Source organism: Monodon monoceros, unplaced genomic scaffold (assembly GCF_005190385.1).
Source record: "Monodon monoceros isolate NGI ecotype Baffin Bay Population unplaced genomic scaffold, NGI_Narwhal_1 Super_Scaffold_16, whole genome shotgun sequence".
In the NCBI taxonomy this organism is placed as follows: domain Eukaryota; kingdom Metazoa; phylum Chordata; class Mammalia; order Artiodactyla; family Monodontidae; genus Monodon; species Monodon monoceros.
Genome location: NW_021703772.1, coordinates 54,934,301 through 54,955,276, shown reverse-complemented (window position 1 = coordinate 54,955,276; position 20,976 = coordinate 54,934,301). Strand labels below are relative to the sequence as shown.

The 20,976-nt window shown below is 37.2% G+C and overlaps 1 protein-coding gene across 1 annotated transcript; it reads left to right on the top strand.

Moving 5' to 3' along the window:
- The first annotated feature begins 1,611 nt into the window (after positions 1 to 1,611).
- Positions 1,612 to 20,467, top strand: RBM45 (RNA binding motif protein 45). The gene is made up of 10 exons (XM_029225694.1): positions 1,612 to 2,016; positions 5,833 to 5,955; positions 7,822 to 7,948; positions 10,101 to 10,223; positions 11,032 to 11,211; positions 14,280 to 14,409; positions 14,580 to 14,664; positions 14,862 to 15,025; positions 16,575 to 16,775; positions 20,214 to 20,467. Exons 1-9 carry the CDS (start codon positions 1,717 to 1,719, stop codon positions 16,765 to 16,767), a joined length of 1,425 nt encoding a protein of 474 aa, XP_029081527.1. The 5' UTR covers positions 1,612 to 1,716; the 3' UTR covers positions 16,768 to 16,775; positions 20,214 to 20,467.
- The last annotated feature ends 509 nt before the right edge of the window (positions 20,468 to 20,976 follow it).

Sequence of the window (20,976 nt, the reverse complement as noted above, 5' to 3'; positions counted from 1 at the left end):
TAAGAAAATTATACATTTTCCACTAGATGGCACTGGTGGAAAATAGTATTGCTAGAATCCACACTTTCATCACATCAATAAAATTATTACATTACCACATTGTTTTCATTCACTTTGATTGGTCTGGGTAAGATAAAGAGAAGTGGAAAGTTAAGATAAGATACTTCCTTAACTTGCTAAGCTCCAGGGTAAACAGAGCCCTCATTTTACAGATGTGGACCGTAATACAAGGAGAAATTGTCACAATTTTGTGCTAAAGCCTGATTGGGAACCCAGAATCCCTAACTTTCGGTTGCCATCATACAACTATACAATATCAAGAGTGGGGGAGTGGACACCATAGTGAAATGGAATAAGAAAATCTCCATCGTGCATTGTACGCATATTATCTTATTTGATCACTAAGCTATTAGCTCCATATATAGTATCTCAAATAATCCTAACTAGACAAGCCCAATCTATTAACTTCATGAGGCAAGGAGAGTGATCATTTTGTTTAAGACCTATCACTTGGGTATTGCACAGTTCCCAACACATAGTAGACAGTCAAAAACATTTCTGGCTTAATAGAATGGATGAATTAGTTAAGCTTGACAACTATGCTATTTAGTAGGTAATATTATTTCTACTTTACAGTTGAGGAAACTGAAGTTGGAAGCATGAGGTAATTTGTCCAAGCTCACACAATTCAGTGACAAAAGCATTTAACACAATCTGATATTACTTTGCATTATATATTTTCATGTAAGACTTCCACAATAGAAAAAAAGCTCTCTTAGGGCAGGCGTCATGTCCTTCCATTTCTGCATTGTATGTCTATCTCCTTGCACAGAGCCTGGCTTATGGTTGGCACCCAATGAACAGTATTTACCTATTTTCATTCATAGTAACCCTGGACTTGAACATTTAAGAAGCTCTGCTCCTGAACCATTTTCTGGTTTGTTCCTTTCACTTCATTCCAGTGCCACTGCCTTGTTTCTGGATTTCTGCCAGTTTTATGCTGACCTCTCCTCAAGGCCCATTAACAACAAGCCTTAGAAGTCAGTACAGATTTCCCACTTTGCTTGCACCTTAGGATTTCTCCTAGTTCCACAGCTGTGCGCTGCATTCTTTCTGCCCTTAAACCTCCCACGGTTGCTTCTGGGAGTTGAGTAGATCAGAAGATGGAGTTGTTTCTGGTTTGGGCTCTGTTGTTTGTTTTTCTATTACCTTTTGCTACTCCATGGGCCCCAATTCCTCATCTCAGTTTTCTCAACAATGAGGCTGGAGTTGGATGATCAGCTCTAAGGCTGAACGTTTTAACTCAGTCCTATAGAGCTGTTCTAGTGAGCTTACGACCAAGGTGGCAAGGTTGGGGGAAGACACCATGGGCTTTGGGAGTGGGGCAGAGCCAGCGACGGGAAAGCCCGCGCACCAGACACTTATAGCAACAGGGAACCAGGACCACACACCTGGTGCGTGGGCCTTGGCTCCGCGGGATTGGCGCCGTAGACTGCGTCAGGCTCCCCCGGGCCGCTAGGGGGCGCAGCAGCTCCCCGACCCCAAAGCCGGCACCCTGCGTGGCTGGCCTGCGCCGGGCCCTAGACCCTTCCGTCTTCCGGAAGCGGACGCGAGGCTGGCTGCGACTGGGTGGGCAGCTGCTGCAGTGGCGGGCACGGCGGGAGCGAGGAGGAGTAAAGGGGTGCGGGCCTGGCTCCCGCGCCGGAGTGGAGCACCATGGACGAAGCTGGGAGCTGTGCGAGCGGCGGAGGCTTCCGCCCGGGCGTGGACAGCCTGGACGAGCCGCCCAACAGCCGCATCTTCTTGGTGATCAGCAAGTACACGCCCGAGTCGGTGCTGAGGGAGCGCTTCTCGCCCTTCGGAGAGATCCAAGACATCTGGGTGGTGCGGGACAAGCACACCAAAGAGTCCAAGGGCATTGCATTCGTCAAGTTTGCCCGCAGCTCGCAGGCCTGCAGGGCCATGGAGGAGATGCACGGCCAGTGCCTCAGCCCCAGCGACACCAAGCCCATCAAGGTGCGGGGGCCGGGTCGGGGTGCCCCCGGGGTCGGTGTCAGGCTGCGGTAGGGGTGGTACATCCGCTCGCGGGGGCGGACTGGGCAGCACCTGGCATTCCGGGGTCGGGGTCGGGGAGGGGAGGACGGCGTTGCAGAGAGTGTTCTTGCGGACCCCCTGCCGGCAGGGCTGCACTGGGGTGCGGGGGGATGGGGGATGCAGAGAGAACGTCCGCTCCCGGGTCGGACCAGGCGTCTGCGGCTACTCCGGCTGCAGAGCTGCGGTGCCCGGACAGCCCCGCGCCCCCGCCGTCGCTAATCCACCGCCCAGCTCCGACCCTGACCTACTTTGAGGACTTCTCTGATCCTCCTCAGACCTCGCGGTTTACCGTGTATAAAAACAAGTAACTTTGCTTTTCCTCAGGTAGGTAAGGTGCTTAAAGACTTGATAAAAGTACATGTAACTGTGGCTCTCCCTTGTTAGCCATTTTCCCAGTACCAAAGTATGTATGTATATAATTTATATATTTATTTATTTATTTATTTATTTTTGGCTGTGTTGGGTCTTCGTTTCCGTGCGAGGGTTTTCTCTAGGTGCGGCGAGCGGGGCCACTCCATCGCGGTGCGCGGGCCTCTCACTGTCGCGGCCTCTCTTGTTGCGGAGCACAGGCTCCAGACGCGCAGGCTCAGTAGTTGTGGCGCACGGGCCTAGTTGCTCCGCGGCATGTGGGATCTTCCCAGACCAGGGCTCGAACCCGTGTCCCCTGCATTGGCAGGCGGATTCTCAACCACTGCACCACCAGGGAAGCCCTGCATGTATATAATTTAAAAAAAAAAAAAGAGCCAAATCATTGTGATGGCAGTGTAATTGTATTAATATTAAATGCCTCTTTGAATACTCTTAATTAACAATGGTGGTATTTATATTAAGTTTCCACACTTGTCTGTAAAATTAATATACTGACACAGGGCAGGAAGGGTGATTTTGAGGGTATTTGACTTAATCTTTCCTTTTAGCACAGAGCCAGTACAAGGTGAACCCTCAGTACATCTTCTTTGTCCATAGTAGCAGTCTCTGTAGGCCTTTCTTGCAAAAAAGAGAGGAGCCTAGGAATACACCAACAACACATTAGACAATAGACATTCCCTCTCCTCCCACCTCCCAGACCCTCTGAGTCAGGACAGATCATCAATGAAATTAAGTGTAAGGCCACAGTATATACTAGATCGGGGGTGGCAAACTTTGTCTGTAAAGGGTCAGTAAATATTTTAGGCTTTGTGAGTCATACACAGTCTGTCACACATTCTTTTTGTTTTTTAACAACCCTCTAAAAATGTAAAAGCAATTCTTAGATCATGGGCTGTAGAAAAACAGGAAGCTGAAGTTTGTTGACTCCTGCACTAGGTTGATAATTTTCATCTCCTTCCAATTATGATCTTAGCAGGGAGGATTTTTTTACTTTGAATATAGTATAATCACAGAGATCTTCTCGGAAACTCCCCAAAATGCCCCAAATTTGAAACCTATAGGCCCCCCCTTGCCTTCATTAAATTCCTACAAGAGAAGTAAAAGTTCCAGCACTAAAATGTATCCCCCCCTTTTCACCACAGAGAAATTAAATGATTCCCAAAGATAATTAAAGCTTAAGTTTTGTTTTTCACATTTTTGTCCACTCAGTTTCAGCCAGAGGGTTGTTGCACTAGTGCCTTAGCTAGACAGTCTAAATTCATTCTTCAGCAGCTTCAACTTGGGCTGTCTTCTGCTGGAATGTAGTGGGGTTTTTTGTTTTGTTTTTCAGTATTTCCAGTTAAATTAATTCACCTTCAGTGTTTCTCATGTACTTTGCTTTTGCAAAGTTCCAAAGGCCCTACAAGACAAATAAGAAAATTTTAATACCAGGCCTACAGCCAGAAAAGGTTGTCCAAATGAGACTCATTCTGTGAGTGATCAGCTACATTATCTTGAGGAAAAGGGTAAACCTAGAAAACAAGAGAAAAATCTTAGTTCTTAGCTTTGCAAGAATTTAGAGCCATAGTCTGTGAACATAAAGTCTCAGGAGAAATCATCCAGTAGGTGGTTGATTATTATACATATTTTCTACTTAGATATTGTCATCTTTATCAGAAACTTGAAATGCTTCAATCTTCTAAAATTTAAAAATTTGTGATCTGATGGCACCTCCAATCACAAATCTTACTTGAAACTCTTTTTTTCTCCTAGTGTCTTCCTGTACTTAAAGGTTCCCTATTTGTATTTCCCTATTGACCATCCATTACTGATACATGCACTGGACTAACTTTCTAGTGGGCCATTTCTGTGTTACTTAATACTCTACTACTAATACCTTATACAGTGCTTGGCATGTGGTATAAGTTTATCAAAGGAATAACTGGAAGTAGATGCTATCTAGGGGTGTATCTCCAGCTGTATCTTGTAAGCAAGGTTCTACACCTCTGTGACACCTGTTTTCCAAGCAAACATAATGACCCTATTTTTCAATATTTCTAAAATCCCATGGCTCTATAAATTCTTTGTCCTTTTAGTTGCTCCCTTCTCCTCTGGAATTCCATAGGTTCAGGTTTTCTCACACTGAATGGTATACAGCCCCCCTTTAAAGACAAAGAAGAAGAAGAAAGGAAAAAAATACTCAAGGGCCCTGTCTGGTGATTTACATTATTTTTATTACATTTCTACAAGTTATAAAAAATAAGAGTAGCCATTAAAATTCTTATGCTTGTAGCTCTAGAAACAAATCCACAATCATAGTTAAAGATTTTACATTCCTCTGTAATAATATAAAACCAAAGCAATTTTATGAATTAAATTAAAGCAATACCACAAAGCAAATTAAATTCCAGGTAATAATCTAATGTCACAGATAATATTTCAATAAAACTAAATTACTAATAGAAAAACAGAGCCTCAGTCCATTCTGTGCATTTTCTTGCTCACATAAGTCATTCAGGTGGTAACTGAGATGATCCAGAATATGGTCATGTTACCTTTTTTAAGGATTAATATTAGAAAGCAAACAAAAATACGACCATCTAGACTTAAACCCAACTGTATCAATATTAAATTAAACATAAATTGGCTAAACACTCCTATTAAAAAGCAGGGATTGTCAGGATTTTTTTTTAAAAGGCCAAACTAAATGCTGTTTGCAAGAGATGCACTTTTAAGTATAAAGATACAAAGAGGTTGAAAGTAAAAGGATAGAAAAAGCTGGTGTGATATCAGACAAAATGCTCTTCAACAGGAAGGGTATTAACAGAGAATAATTTCCTAAAAATAAAAATATCAATCAAAAAGTACATAACAATTCCAGATGTTCATGTAACCAATAATAGAGCTTCAAAATACATGAAGCATTATTAATAGAACTAAAAGGAGAGAGAAATTCATATTCAGATTTTTACACTCCTCTTAGTCTCTGACAGAAAAAGTAGACAAAATCAGTAAGGATATGACATGTTAATAACACTATTAATCAACTATATAATTGACATTTATTGAACACTACCCAACAAGCGCAGAGTACACATTCTCTTTCAGTGCACTGACTGTTGCTCTCTTTCAGTGCACTGACTGTTGCTCTTGGTAAAGAAAATACAAAGGAAAAAAGAATTCGGAAAAAAGTGCAAAGATCAGTGTTATCTCATAAAAAGTCATTGCAATAAAGATTGCTTTAGCAAAATGTTTTTTGATAAGACGCTATTACATTGCATTTAACCTAACATGAATCCCATACTAATAATGAAGTAAGTATTCTTAAGGAGTAGGAAAGCAGTTGACTGATATTTCCGCATTATTCTTTGGGTTTTGTTTGTTTCTTAGGTTTTCATTGCTCAGTCCAGATCATCTGGAAGTCACCGAGATGTTGAAGATGAAGAACTTACAAGAATATTTGTTATGATACCAAAGTCCTACACAGAAGAAGATCTACGGGAAAAATTTAAGGTACTTAACATTTTCTAATCAGCTAGGGTTCTTGATAACTTACAGTCTTACATTGGTTGTACAATTACTAAATCTTGTTTTGTTTGAGTTAGATCATTAGATTGGTGGTGGAGAATTAAATAACTATTTTTAAGTCATCTATTTCAATCTAGTTATTAAATATTAAAACTAAAATAAGTTAACTTTTTAAAAATATATAAAACCTGGAAAATATTGATGATGGTGTTTTTCCCCCCATTTAATGAAAATACAGATTCAGGAAAATGAAGTATAAAGCTCAGAGTTTTAAGTAAGGTCTCATACCTAGTAGGTGATGGAGCCAAGATTTATGCCCAGGGTGTCTGAATCCAGAGCCTGCTCTTGGTCTTGAAATTTTCAAAGCACCCTCTTAGCACTCCTCTCTATTGCCTCTCATGGAGAGGTGGGGCAGGCAAGCCTGAGTGTGTGAACTGTATTATCTCACATTTGTTACAAGTCTGTGGCATGTTGATGAACTTATTCACAGAAAGACTTATCTTCTATAGTTTTTGTTTTAAAATTAGACCTCTGAAGGAATTATATTTAAAGAAAAAAAAAAAAAACTACCTACAACTCTGAACTATAGCTAGATTGTAGTCAATGAAATTTGGAGACAATTTAAAATTTCTTTTTAGCCATTGACTTTTATAAGCAGTGACACACTTTCACAAAAACTATTAAAAAGCAATTTTTAAATTGTCTTGAGTTGTAATTTTTTATTCTTTTTCTACTAATCTTCCCAGTACTGAATCATGTGGACAACAAGCAAGAAAGAAAACAAGTAGTAAAAAGTAATTTTCAAACTTCCTCTATCCTACCCCAACCGAGGATTGAATAAAATACTTCAAAAATAACAAATACCAAATATATATATATTCCATACTTCCTCCAATAGTAAGAATAAAGTTTTTACCTTATATACTTATAAACTTTTATCTTTCTCTGAGTGAACAAATGTGGCATTTTTAAATACATATATAGTAGTTAAGTTACTAACGGTTACATGAAAATTTTATAAAATTAATAATAAACAGTAAGAATTTATATCCCGTATTTCTTCCAACATTAAAAGTAAACATTTACCACATATTTCTCACATGGAGTATTAACTTTCTGCGTGAACCAATGTATTTTAAAAATGTACTTCAAGAGGCACTCCTTCAAAAGTCTACACAATCATTTATGTTCATGTTAGAAGGCAGATAAATAATTATAGCTAATATTTACTGAGTGCTGACTATGTCCCAGACCCTCTATATGCACTTTAGGTGTACTTGCTCTTTTAACCCTTAAAACAACCCTATGAGGTAGGTACAGCTATTAGCCCCATTTAACAGCTAAGGAGATAGGCAACTGCCCAGTTAATAAGTGGCTGAACCAAGATTAAAATAAAGAAGGTTCAATTCCAGAGCCTCTGCTCTTAACCAACACTGAGCAAGACTTTGGAGCTTTCCAGACCATGTACAAATTTTTGCTCTCCCTCCATGACTTTGGCAAGTTGTTTGATTTCTCTAAGGCCCAGCTTCCTGGTCTGTGAAATAAGCAGTATGCTATATATATATCCTTGAAGGGCTGTTATAACAATAAAGTGATATATGTAAAGCAAATGCTCAGTAAATAAAAAGTATCTTTATTTTGGTTATGTTATTATTTGGTTTTATCATCATTATGGTTATTTTTCTAGTGCCTCATTAGTTTGTGACATTTTTATTCCATTATTAAAAGTAGCTATAAATTCTGATTTCTTTTTTTGTAAGCAAGAAGAACAAGTAAATTTTAAGTTAGTTCTGAAATCTGTTCAGTTATTAATTTTGACTCCTCTAAGATCATTTCTTTTAACTCTCATAGGTGTATGGAGATATCGAGTATTGCAGCATTATTAAGAATAAAGTAACTGGAGAAAGTAAAGGCTTGGGCTATGTTCGATACTTAAAACCATCACAGGCTGCCCAAGCAATAGAAAACTGTGATCGAAGTAAGGATGTGTTCATTTATCATTGTAATAGACATTTGAAAAAATTCGAATTATTCTGACTATAATCTAATACTGGTTTGTGCTAATAGCCATACCTGCTAATTTAATCTCAGCAATGGGAGTTAAAAATATATATAGTCCTAGGATGAAAATAATTTGGGGGCTGTGATTAGGCTTTCATTGAGGTACTATCTTAAAAAATATGAGCAACTGCATTAACTCAGTGAAAATGCTGTTGTCCTACTTTGGTTATTATTTCTACAGGTTTTTGGGGTTTATTAAATTATTTAGAATTTTAAGTATTAAAAAATTGACCTACCCTTTCAGGTTGGGTTTTTTTTTAGTATTTATTCTTTATATTTTAAAGAAATTCAAGTATTCTGTAATATTTGTTTATATTTGACCTAAACCCTAAATAGAATTAGGTATACTAATAAACATATAAATAATGATAGGATTTTTAAGGTTTGCTAGCATTGTGAAGTAAATACACATTGGGTTAATTTCAAGGTAGAGTGACATTATTCAGATCTTCTGCTGTTGCTGGTGTACATTCTGAAGAATAAGAATTCTAAAGAGGCCAAGGAAAATATTCTTTGTTGTCATACTTCTAGTTATATTGACCCTTAGAAATGAGATGTAGAATAATTCAATTAGTGGGTTTCAGGATATTATAAAAATAGATACATACTGAAAATGATTATTGTTAATCAGTAGAACTCTTAGATAACCCTAAGGTATACACCAAAATTTTCTCTCAGATCCCTCTAAATTTCTCAATCAACCAACATTAACTGAGTACCTATGGTATACTCACCAATATAAGTAGAGGGATACAAATGGAATATATAGCAACGCTGGCATTTAAGGAATTGACAGCTATATTGGGTAGCCGAGATCTAATAGGCAAAAAATAGTTAAGGAATAATAGATTTTTTAAAGCTCTATGTCTTATTTATCTGTTGCTGTCACCCCAAGTACCTAGTACTGCTGTTAGTAGTACTCGATATAGTAGTGTACTCAGTTGAGTAGTACTCAATTAAGATTCATTGAGATCTCTAGCAAAGATACTGCCATTTATAGTAGACTCAATAAAAATTTGCCAAATGAGAAAATGTTCAGAACTATGTGATATAGCCTATCAATGGTGAAAAACAAGTGCACCAAATGAGCATGGGAATACATCTGGAGGTAGGATTTGCAACTGGTGTAGAATAGGCGGGGCAGAAGATGAGAGCAATGTTAGTAAAGACACAGAGCTAGAAATAAACGTCTTTGCTTAATAGCATGAAGGCAACAATCTGAATAAAGCTTGGTATTCCTGTTGAGAAACAGGGACAGAGTAATCTAGGTACATTGGAACCGTACACGGGAGGTGATGAAGAGTTCAAGCTTAGTTCACATTAGAAAATCCCTTGTAGATTGTTTTAAAAGCAGAAAAATAACAAAAACTGTTTCAGCACAGTTGATCTAACCACAGTATCACGAGTGGATTTCCAGAGGAAGAATTCAAAGAGGCTCATTTTATCCTTTTTGGAACCACTGAATAATATGATGAAAGCTGTGAACCTTCTCCCTTGAAATATGCCCATGTGCACATATGAATAAGCATTATGTTTAAAGTTTCAGAGGGTTCATGAACCTTCCCACCTTTTGAAACTCATCGTTGGACTCCTAGTTAAAACTCTTGATCCAGAGGCAAAGCGATCAGTTGAAGGGTTGTAATTAATTGACGAGAATCTAATTTTAAAACAGAGGCAGGGAAGTTGGAGTGAAAGATAACATCTAAGTATATTTCAAAGGAAGAATCTTGATGACAGTTGGGTGTGAAGAAGCACTATTGGATTTTGATGTTGGAAAGCCTGAGAGAATGAATGATGATGTCATCTGTCGTAGAGGGAGACTGGAAAGGATAGAATAGAATTGCTGATCTTTCATATCTACATTGACCCATAATTTGGGATTCTTGCTGTTTCTCATTTAGTCCTTGCCATCTTTCAAAAAGCGAAGAAGTAGGTCTGGTGGAGATGGTTGTTTGTGTAGATTTTGTTTTATACAATTATAAAACTAAGTCAAGCACTAGCAATCAAGTATATTTGTAGGTGTGTTAAATTTGCTATAAAGTTTGAAATTTATGGATTCTCTTTTTCAGGTTTTAGGGCAATCTTGGCTGAACCTAAAAATAAAGCATCTGAATCCTCAGAACAAGATTATTATAGTAATATGAGGCAGGAGACTTTGGGACATGAACCTAGAGTGAATATGTTTCCATTTGGTAAGTGGGCTATCTTTACTTTAATGGCATAAGTAGTGTATGCAATCTGATTTGGAGGGTTTTTTTTTAATACTCTTTTATCAGCAGTCTGAAGTTCACGTAGTGAATAAAAGAATTTATAGGGCTTTTTTTCTTTCAAGAAGTTGGTCACGACACCTAATGTCATTATTTAATGCTTATTTTGTTTAACTTATTTCCAATTATAGTTTTTGTGGTTAGTTATGGATTATCTAAGTGTTACACTGTGTCACTGTCAGTGGCAGTGTTACACTGCCATTTTGGGGGGGGGCGGTGAGCTGCTGCTTGTAGGCAGCTGACCAAGAAATATGAAAGACATAATACAGTTATCCCCTCAGTATGAATCCTAAAATTTTATCCCTAAGTTACTGCTGCTTTAAAATTAGGGCTAGAGAAAGGAGAGGAATGACAAAAGTAGAAGTTAGAAAAGGGGGAAAATGAGTGATGAAAGTAAGACCTGTAAATGTTATTTGGCATAAACTTCCCTTTAGGTGAAACACTTGCCATATTTTGCAGTTTTGCATAGTAAACGTATTCCTGTGAAATTACACTACACAGTTCTGCTTATATTTCTGCATCAAGGCAGGGAAATGGGGAGAGTTGTCTGTTTTCTTGTCCTTGTCTCTCCTGATAGTGCTGATGACCAAGAGCATATTACAAAAGACAGTGCCTTTGTTCAATGCAGAGGACTTAATGACACTTCATTTTATTTTCTAGTATCTAAAATGTTAAATGAATCTCTGAATGTATAGAAATTTAAAGATTTGCTTTTTTTTTTATATTGTTGGAGAACAACAATCTGAATTTTCAAGTTTTGACAAGAATGACAACAGAGGCCAGGAATCCATCTCCAAACGCCTGTCAGTTGTATCAAGAGTTCCTTTCACTGAAGAGCAGCTTTTCAGCATTTTTGATATAGTACCAGGGTTGGAATACTGTGAAGTTCAACGAGATCCGTATTCTAATTATGGTAAAAATAATGTCTGTATTATTTTTTAATATACTGTGTTTTGTTAAACTGGCTTTCCTCCAGTGGCACTTTTTCTTTTTAATTTTTATTGGAGTATAGTTGATTTACAATGTTGTGTTACTCTCTGCTGTACAGTAAAATGAATCAGTTATATATATACATATATCCACTCTTTCCTAGATTCTTTTCCCATATACGTTGTTACAGAGTATTGAGTACAGTTCCCTGTGCTATACAGTAGGTCCTTATCAGTTATCTTTTTTATGGATAGTAGTGTATATATGTCAATCCCAATCTCCCAATTTATCTCTCCCCCCCACCTTTTCCCCCTGGTAACCATAAGTTTGTTTTCTACATCTGTGACTCTACTCCTGTTTTGTAAATAAGTTCGTTTGTTCCAATGGCACTTTTTATGTCAGATACTGTTTGTATGACAGTTTTTTGTTTCTTTTTTCTCTACCTTAAACTTTCAAATATAGTGATACCTCAATAAACAAATCCCTGGGAATACATCTACTTTATAGTCATTTATTTTTTTAAAACTGTTTTAACGCCCATAAAATAGAGCATTCTCTGTTTCCAGTTGTACAACAAAAATACTTTAGAATAGGGTCTCTTTCTGTACTTCTCATTAATGCTAGGCAAAGTGATAAAACCCTTAAAGTTCTCTCCTCTTCCCTAAGTCTCTTTTTCTTAAACTTTATACCTCAAAATGGAGCTCCTTCCCTTTTCAAGCATTTTTCCCATTTCAAGCATTTTAATTGCCCTACTTCTCTCTCTGCTTCTCCCCACTCTTAGTAGAAGCAAGACTCTAATGTCAGCCATTTGAACTTGGTAACTGGTTCATTGATTAAACCTATTATCTAGTGTTAGGTTAATCCACCTTTGTATTCTTGTAAGCCTTTTGATTTTTTTAAGGCTTTTTTAAAATGCCCTAGTGGTGTAATGGGAAAAGGTTGGCATTCCATTTTGCAGCCAACTCAGGTGCAAATCCCAACAATGACACATAGTTGTAAGACCTTAGCAAATTGCTTATTCTATCTAGTCTCTCTTTCCTCATCTGTAAAATGGGATTATTAGTACCTTCTATGCCAGGGTTAGATAAGAATTAGAAATAATATATATAAGATATCTACTGCAAGTCCTGGCACATAATAGGCACTCAGTTTGTTGGTTTTTAAAGAATTGGAGGTGAGGGGTGGTATAGAGAAATCATACTTGGCATCTCTTCCAGTACTATAGATATACTTGATTTAGTCATTTTAGGGTGTCTTTTTATGGATGTTGAGGGGAAATAGATGAGTCAGATTATATAGACTGACTGACCTAGAGTGTCCACACCCTTCATACAGACACTCCCACATAATCAATATTACTCTACCCAGCACTGGTCTTTTAGCAGGACCTACTAAAAAGTCATTGACCTACTTTGTACCATCTCCAACTTTAACCCAGTCTTATGCTATCAGTCTTTTTTTTTTTTACTATTAATTTATTTATTTTTATTTTGCCTGCCTCTGGGTCTTAGTTGTGGCATGCAGTATCTTTTTTTTTTTTTTTTTTTTTTTTTTTTTGCAGTACGCAGGCCTCTCACTGTTGTGGCCTCTCCCGTTGCGGAGCACAGGCTCCGGACGCGCAGGCTCAGTGGCCATGGCTCACGGGCCCAGCCGCTCCGCGGCATGTGGGATGTTCCCAGACCGGGGCACGAACCTGTGTCCCCTGCATCGGCAGGCGGACTCTCAACCACTGCGCCACCAGGGAAGCCCCATGCAGGGTCTTTGTTGCAGCATGTGGGATCTTTTTTAATTGCGGCATGCAGGATCCTTTTTAGTTGCAGCTTGTGGACTTCTTAGTTGTGGCATGCAGACTCTTAGCTGTGGCATGCATGCAGGATCTGGTTCCCAGACCAGGGATCGAACCCGGGCCCCCTGCATTGGGAGCTCAGAGCTTTACCCACTGGGCCACTAAGGAAGTCCCTGCTGTCATTCTTTGTTGTGACTCTAAGGTGCACATTTTGTGGGTTTTGGCATATCTGTTATTATATTCATATGTAATTCTATTTGTTTTGTATTTTCTTTCCTTTTTATCTGGTACTTTGAAATGTATTTGTTCCTTTACCTTCTCTATTGTTTCTCTGGTTGGATGTGTCTGATAAATATGTGTATCATTGGAACACCTTTTTATTAATAGAGGTATTATATAGTTAGAATCCTATTTGAATTAGTTTTTTTTTTTTTGATTTTTTTTTTGAATTTTTTTTTTGAATTAGTTTTATATGTTCATTTGCTCCTGAGTTTCAATTTCATTAAAATGTTGAGATGCTTAGATTTAGAGAGGAACATTAAATTAAAACATTGTTATTCCCAAAGTGAGTTATAGTATAAATGTATTGTGAAAACCTTTTGGTTGTGTTACAAGCTCCTGGGCTTGCCATGTAAGGGCTCCTGTATAAAATTTTCCCCCCCCCCGTAGCATCACCTTCCTGAATTGAAATCTATCCCCTTAGCTAAAAGGTCTTCAAAGGAATGTGAAATATGTGACTTTTGATCTGAAACCCTCTGTTCCCCTGCTTTTTGGTTTTACTACATGTATCACTTTTTCTCTGTCTACCACTTCAGCTAGTCAAGATGACTATATATTCTTTTCATATATCACTTCTCATTTAATTTCTTACTATGATAGGGAAAATTTTAGAATTTCAAAGTATATTTCAAAGAATGAAAATTTTAAGAAAAACTGGTTGGCTTTTAGCTGTATCTCTGTCATATAAGAAAAGCCAAGATCTTAAAATTAAATTCATTGGACAGAACTTAAGCTAATGATACCATTTTTTAAAAAAATATCATGTTCATATTTTTACCAACATCTGGTTTATACTTTGCTTCATAGGAACACAGGTATTGAACACATGTATAACAGAACTTTGGTTTCTGACACATTTGATTATATATTTACTAATTGTGTGATATTAGTGTTTTCCTCTATTGTTTCATTCTTACGGCAACACAAACTTTAGATACTGAATCTGCTTTTTTTCTAATTCCCGTATATTCTCTGCTTTGTTTTAGGTCATGGAGTGGTTCAGTATTTTAATGTAGCATCTGCTATTTATGCAAAATACAAGTTACATGGATTTCAGTATCCTCCTGGGAATCGGATAGGTGTTTCCTTCATTGATGATGGGAGTAATGCATCAGAGTAAGTACCATTCCAGGAGCTAGCCTAAAGCCAAGCTTTGGATATACGTGATATGACTTGGAGAATAAAAATAGAATTGACCTCTCAGGTGAGGAAGTCACACAAAATAAGTTACTGTTTAGAGACTGAATATTTCTAGTTTTCTGTGTATTACCAGTTCTTATCTCCAGTCTCCTTAGAAAAATGGCAACGCAGATGGTAGCTGCACAGCTTGCGTCAATGGTGTGGAATAACCCAAGTCAGCAGCAATTTCTGGTAAGTAGGTAAGAATTTAACCTTCACAGCAGTATAAAATAAATGTGGCCTTTGTTTATTACCTGTGTAAGAAAATTTTCAGAGATATAGTAAAAGACCACATAGGTGCCATGATACACATCTCTTTAGCTCTTGACTTAAAAATCCCTAAAGTGCAGTTTTTCTTTTTTTTTGTTTTGAACCTAATTATTCAACAGCAATTTGGAGGAAGTTCTGGATCACAGCTGCCTCAAATCCAGACAGATGTTGTACTTCCGTCATGCAAAAAAAAAGCCCCTCCTGAAACTCCGGTGAAAGAAAGACTTTTTATCGTGTTTAATCCACATCCTTTACCTTTAGATGTACTAGAGGATATATTCTGGTAAGATTTCAATTCCACAGAGTTACATTTTTAGATAATATAATTTATTTAAACCAGTCATTTAAGCAGCCTTGCACTCTTGAAGCTTCCTGTGTGCGGTACCTTTCAGGTACAGATGATTCGTTCTGTGGTTTAAAAAAGTTCTTATTTATATCACCTTTTAAAATATATAATTATTTCCTTCTCTTCTTTGTTACTTACATGTCATAAGTCTCCACACAGAATTTCCTTTTATTTTGTTTTGAAGACATAAAACATGGAGTATTGTTTTGAAAAGTTGCATACATAGAATGAACAAATCATTTGTTTCTTAATAGAAGATACATCTGTATAGACCTGTCCTCTAGAATTCAGCTGAACAGTGCTTATTAAGCATCTTCTATTTTGTCAGCACTCTATTGGACCCTTAAAGATTATATAACTACATTGAGTAAACAATTACTTGATTGTAGGGAAGAGTGTGTGTGTGTGTGTGTGTGTGTGTGTGTGTGTATGTACGTACGTATATAAAATAAGTGTAAAAAGGGGGAAGACTTGTTTGTTTTTAATGTAACTTCTTTAACCGTAACTTTTTCTTTTTGGTCTTTTTCCTATTTTCCTTACAATGTTAGCGAATTTATTTAAAAGATAGATAGAAACTTGTTAAAGAACTTCACAAAATATCAGTGATGTGGTTCAAGTATTTTGATTTTTATTTAACCAATTTATTTCGTTTATTTTTTTAACCTCTCCTCTGTACCAGGCAGTCACTGTGCTAAGTGCCAGAGACATTGTGTAAACAAACATTATATTACGTAAACAAGATGTAATAGTTCTTGTCCTCTTAGAACTGATCACATGTAGGAGACAGATAAGTGAATAGGAAATTACAACCTAGAGAGGTTGTATGGTGAAAAGGAGTATTCAGTCTGTGAAATACATAGGAGGGGCACCTGCCTTAGAAACTCAGAGAAGACTTATTGAAAGAAGCAAGGTATAGTGGAGGCCTGGAGGATACAAATAATTTAACCAGGGAAGAAAGCTGGGCGTGTGGGGGGTTATGCCTGCCGGAGAGAACGTGGAAGGAGGTTGTTGGAATATGGGATTTGAGAGACTGAGGGAAGATGAAGCTGCAGAGGACAAGGACCCAAGTCAAGAAAGGCCCACAAGCTATATTAGAGAGCTTGTCCTTACCCTGGCGGCATGAAGAGCAGCTGAAGGGACTTTTAGGGAGGAAATGATCATATTTGTGTTTTAGAAAGATCACTCAGAAGACAGGATAGAGAATAGATTGGAGAAGGATAAACCCAGGGGGCAGGTAAACTAGTGAAGAAGGTATTAGAGTAAACTAAGAAAAAGATAATGATGGTCAGAATGAGGAAAGAGATCTGAGTGATAATGAGGAGAAATTGACTGATAGAGGAAATGTTTAAGAAGGAAGATTGACATTATTAGAGATTGGATGTGGGAAAAGGAGTGAAAAAAGGAGTCCAGAATGGACCCCAACTTTTAGACCTGAGCATCTTTACTTATCAATTTCAGTTGATCTTTTTTTTTTACTTTGTTTCAGTCGTTTTGGTAACCTGATCGAAGTTTACCTTGTGTCAGGAAAAAATGTGGGGTATGCCAAGTATGCAGATAGAGTAAGTGCTAATGATGCCATTACTACTTTACATGGAAAGATCCTGAATGGAGTCAGACTTAAAGTTATGCTGGCAGACTCCCCAAGAGAAGAATCTAACAAACGACAAAGAACTTACTGATTCTTGAGGTATGCTCTTTTTAATCTAAATTCTAAAACACATTGGCTAAATAGTGTAACGAAAGGAATATGTATAGAGTTTCTTTTTAAGGATTTACAAGTTGTTGGTTAAAAGCACTGTGGCTTAAAAGCACTGTGCTGATAATTTTACAGTATATTTTTTAAACTTGAACTTTTTTTTTTTTTTTTTTTTTTTGGGGTTTGGGGGCCTCTCACTTTTGTGGCCTCTCCCGTTGCGGAGCACAGGCTCTGGACGCGCAGGCTCAGCGGCCATGGCTCACGGGCCCAGCCGCTCCGCGGCATGTGGGATCTTCCCGGACCGGGGCACAAACCCATGTCCCCTGCATTGGCAGGCAGACTCTCAACCACTGCGCCACCAGGGAAGCCCTAAACTTGAACTTTTTAAACTTAAAAAATGTTTTTGATGTTGACTGGGAGAATGTCTATCCTATAAAATAAAATCAGATTTCAGTTTAGAAAATTAAATGGTATTTGTGTGTGTGTCTGTGTGTGTGTGAAGGTCTTTGCTATTAAGAATTGGACTTTACTATATGGTTACATAAACTTTAAAATTGGAATACTTCTAAAGATTTTTAACTTGAACAGTTAATGTTTTGAGTTATGAATTGAGGTAATTTATGACAGTCTTTATAAAGAATGTCTTGACATTCACTAGTGAAATGCCTAAAAAGCAATACCAAATACAGTTAACCCTTGAACAGCCCAAGTTTGAGCTGCATGGGTCCACTGTGGACATGTGGATGTTTTTCAGTAGTAAATACTACAGTACCACATGATCTGAGGTTGGTTGGGTCCGAGGTTGATTGAATCTGTGGATGCAGAACCGTGGGTAAGGAGTATCTGCGTGTATGGAGGACCCATGATAAGTGATCCTCAGATTTTCAACTGTGTGGAGGGTAGCCACCCCTAACCCCCACATTGTTCAAGGGTCAATTGTAATGCATCTTTTTGAACCTTTTGAACCTAAACGTTGGTGTTTTTCTGGACTCATATTTGTGAGTTTGCACATTAAAACTGCACGTTCAGAAAATACTCTCATGTGCATATATGTATTTTCAAAAATAACCTTGACAATTTCCAGAAACTCTTGTCACTTATAAATAATGCTACATACAGCCTTATGAATTCCTTTTTCTTTTAGTTTTAAGAAATCAAACCTAAATTTCTATTTCTAGGACAGCTCACATCTCCACGGTTTGGAGAAACATTATTGAAAGTTAGAAATGTTCGATTCTTTCACTTTTTCATTCTGGAAATGAATCCTGAGTTTCAGGGGAAGCTGAGAGCTTCCCCATTCCCACACACACACCAGCTTCCCAAGTCCACTGCTGGTCAAATAATAGCAGTTGGCAAGTACTTTAGAGTCAGTTTGAAGTTACTTACTTGAAAGCAATTTTCTTTTCACCAGGTTTTCTTTCTGACCAATTATGAGAACTAGGAAGTATCAAAATGAATTGTCTGAATTCTAACTGCTGATGACCTTTCCTCTGATAGAGCAAGTCAAGTGATTAGTTCCTCCTTACAGAAGGCAGTTGTCAATAGGAAGTGCCTTTTGGGCCCATTATGAATAATCTCAATTTAGAAATGTTTTATTTAATTACAAAATCCACTCCTGTTACTTCATACAATTCAGAAATATTAAATTTGCCAGTGAAAAAGAATTAACAAGTCTTTCTTATAACAAAGCAGTTTTTTGTGTTTGCAAATAAAACATTAAGAACTGAATTCTCTTTACACAAGCTGTCTTCTAAAATAGCATACAAAACTGCTTACTCATGTCTGTGAGTCTTTCAAAATATAGATAACAATTCTTACTCTTACTCAAAGAATCTTTGTCCTTAAAAAAGGACAATAATACTAACTTCTTAGTATGGGGAAAATATATAAATTACTCCTGTGATTGAGCCTTTTTTAAAATAATTATTTATATAGTATAGAGAATATTAGACTTAAAATCAGAAGATCTGAGTTGGAGTTCCAGCTCTGACACTTAACTATGATTTGGCAGATCTTTTCACCTTTCTGAGGCCGAGTTTTTCCATAGGGTTATTGAAAGAAAATGAGTCAGCAAAATTCCTTATAAAATAAAATTTTAATATGCTTTGAAAGTATGAGCTAAACTCGTGCATTGGTGACTTCAGTGAAACCTTTATGTCATCTCATCAAAACAATAAGAAACTAAGATTAATGATACAAAACTACCTTCTAGCCAGCAAGTGTGTGAGAATGAAGCTTTATAATATCACGTTTAAGTGATATGCATTCATCCAATTCCCTACATTAGAGGAAGTGCATATTCTTCAGCATGGCTAGTCATGAAATATAAATCTCTCCTTTGTCCCTTTATTGAGCTGTTATACATATTCAGGGCAAAGGTAAAGTAGGGTCAGATTAGTTGAAAATGGTAGGACATAATGAGCTATATTGGTTTTGAATGTCTTCTAGTTGCAGCACGGCTTTTTTTATTTTTGCTTCGAATCCCCATTTCCCATGGACTTCATAATGAGATTCACCTCTTTTGTTGGTACGTTAAATAATATATTATTTTAAGGTTCAATAAGATAGTATGAAAGACTTTTCTAAGTTTTACATGATTGTAACCGTTGAAGATTTTAGGGGAGATGGGGGCCACTTTTTCATTTGTTACTTTAATTTTAAGAGAACACGAACACTACTCATGAAGGCTAGTTCCTTTTGTCTCTGAGGAATAAGCCTAGGATTAACTGAGCCATGACTAGGAAATAGGAGAAGAAACTGGTCTAAGAATATCACTTTGAAAATAGCTGAGTTCTATTTTGAGGTGGATCTGATGTGCAAAATATGTTTCTTCTTCTATTTGAGGAAAACAGAAATTTTAGTATTTTAGAGCATCCTGATTTTTGTGTGTGTGTTTTTTTATAGGTCCATTTCCTTCTTTTTTAATCACATAAAACGGTTTGTACAACTGTCACTTTTTTCACTTCCTATGTTTTCTATCTTGACATATTGTTTTGAGGAAAATCCCTCTGAATTTTATCCTTGTCCCTCAATTATGATTGAACAATTATGGTTAGTTGAGTTTAGCTACCCAAAAGTACAAAATATTTCAGCATACATGCTCTAGTTGGACTCATGGTTAAGAAGACAGTTACGAACGCCCACTCATCAGCCTGGTGTGTAGGGATAAAACCCAAAGCTGTCATCTTCACATGCATGATTTTTGTATTAATTTACAACATTTTCCCTCCAGAAATTCAGTACCCGCTTGCATCATCCTTCTGAGTAAGTTTAGTTTTGCTTATTTGGAGGCATCTATGATTAAGTAAGCAGGTAACATTGGGTATACGAAATAAAGGAATAACTCCTAACATTTTTAGGTATACTATATACAACAGCTATTTCCTTTCAGGTGATGATTTTCATACTTGTGTTGTGTTCTTTCTACAGAACAAAGACTAATGACATAATCCTCAGCTGACTGACTGAAAATGTGACTGGACGCACTCCTTGTGGACAGTTGACAGCTTTTTTTTTTCATATACCTGATAGTCTCTGCACAGCATTGTTTTGTCTTGGGGAGCAGGGATTGTTGACATGTATTTTTAAACCACACGTTAATGCTAAAACTAATATAGTAGTTGTTTCTTAGAGCAATATGTTGTTATGTGTGGCAGAAATAAAGTTTTCTTTGCTTAACTAAATCATGCCTTATTTATGTAAAAGATCAGAAATGAAAAAACTTGAAAGTCAGTGTTAAGAATTTGACTAAATGACATATTTCATTGATTTTGAGATGCACATTTTTACACTTCTGACATTGGAAATATTTTGATATCCATTACTGTAATCGACAACCTCTTTTTTTCTTTCTTAGTGGAACATAAAGATGCTGTTTTCAATCAGTTGCATCTTAGATTCAATAAAATATAATTGCTACTCAACCTACACATATAGATTGGCTCCTTACACTTACTCTAAAGCAAGAGCCCAAAGACATATCATTAGAAATGATTTTTTTATACCAAGATACAACAGTTTGTTGGTAATCTTGTACAGATCTTTCAAGATTTTTTTTTTTTTTAATTTTTGGCTGCTGTGGATCTTCGCTGCTGCAAGCGGGCTTTCTCTAGTTGCGGCGAGCAGAGGCTACTCTTCATTGCAGTGTGCAGGCTTCTCATTGTGGTGGCTTCTCTTGTTGTGGAGCAGGGGC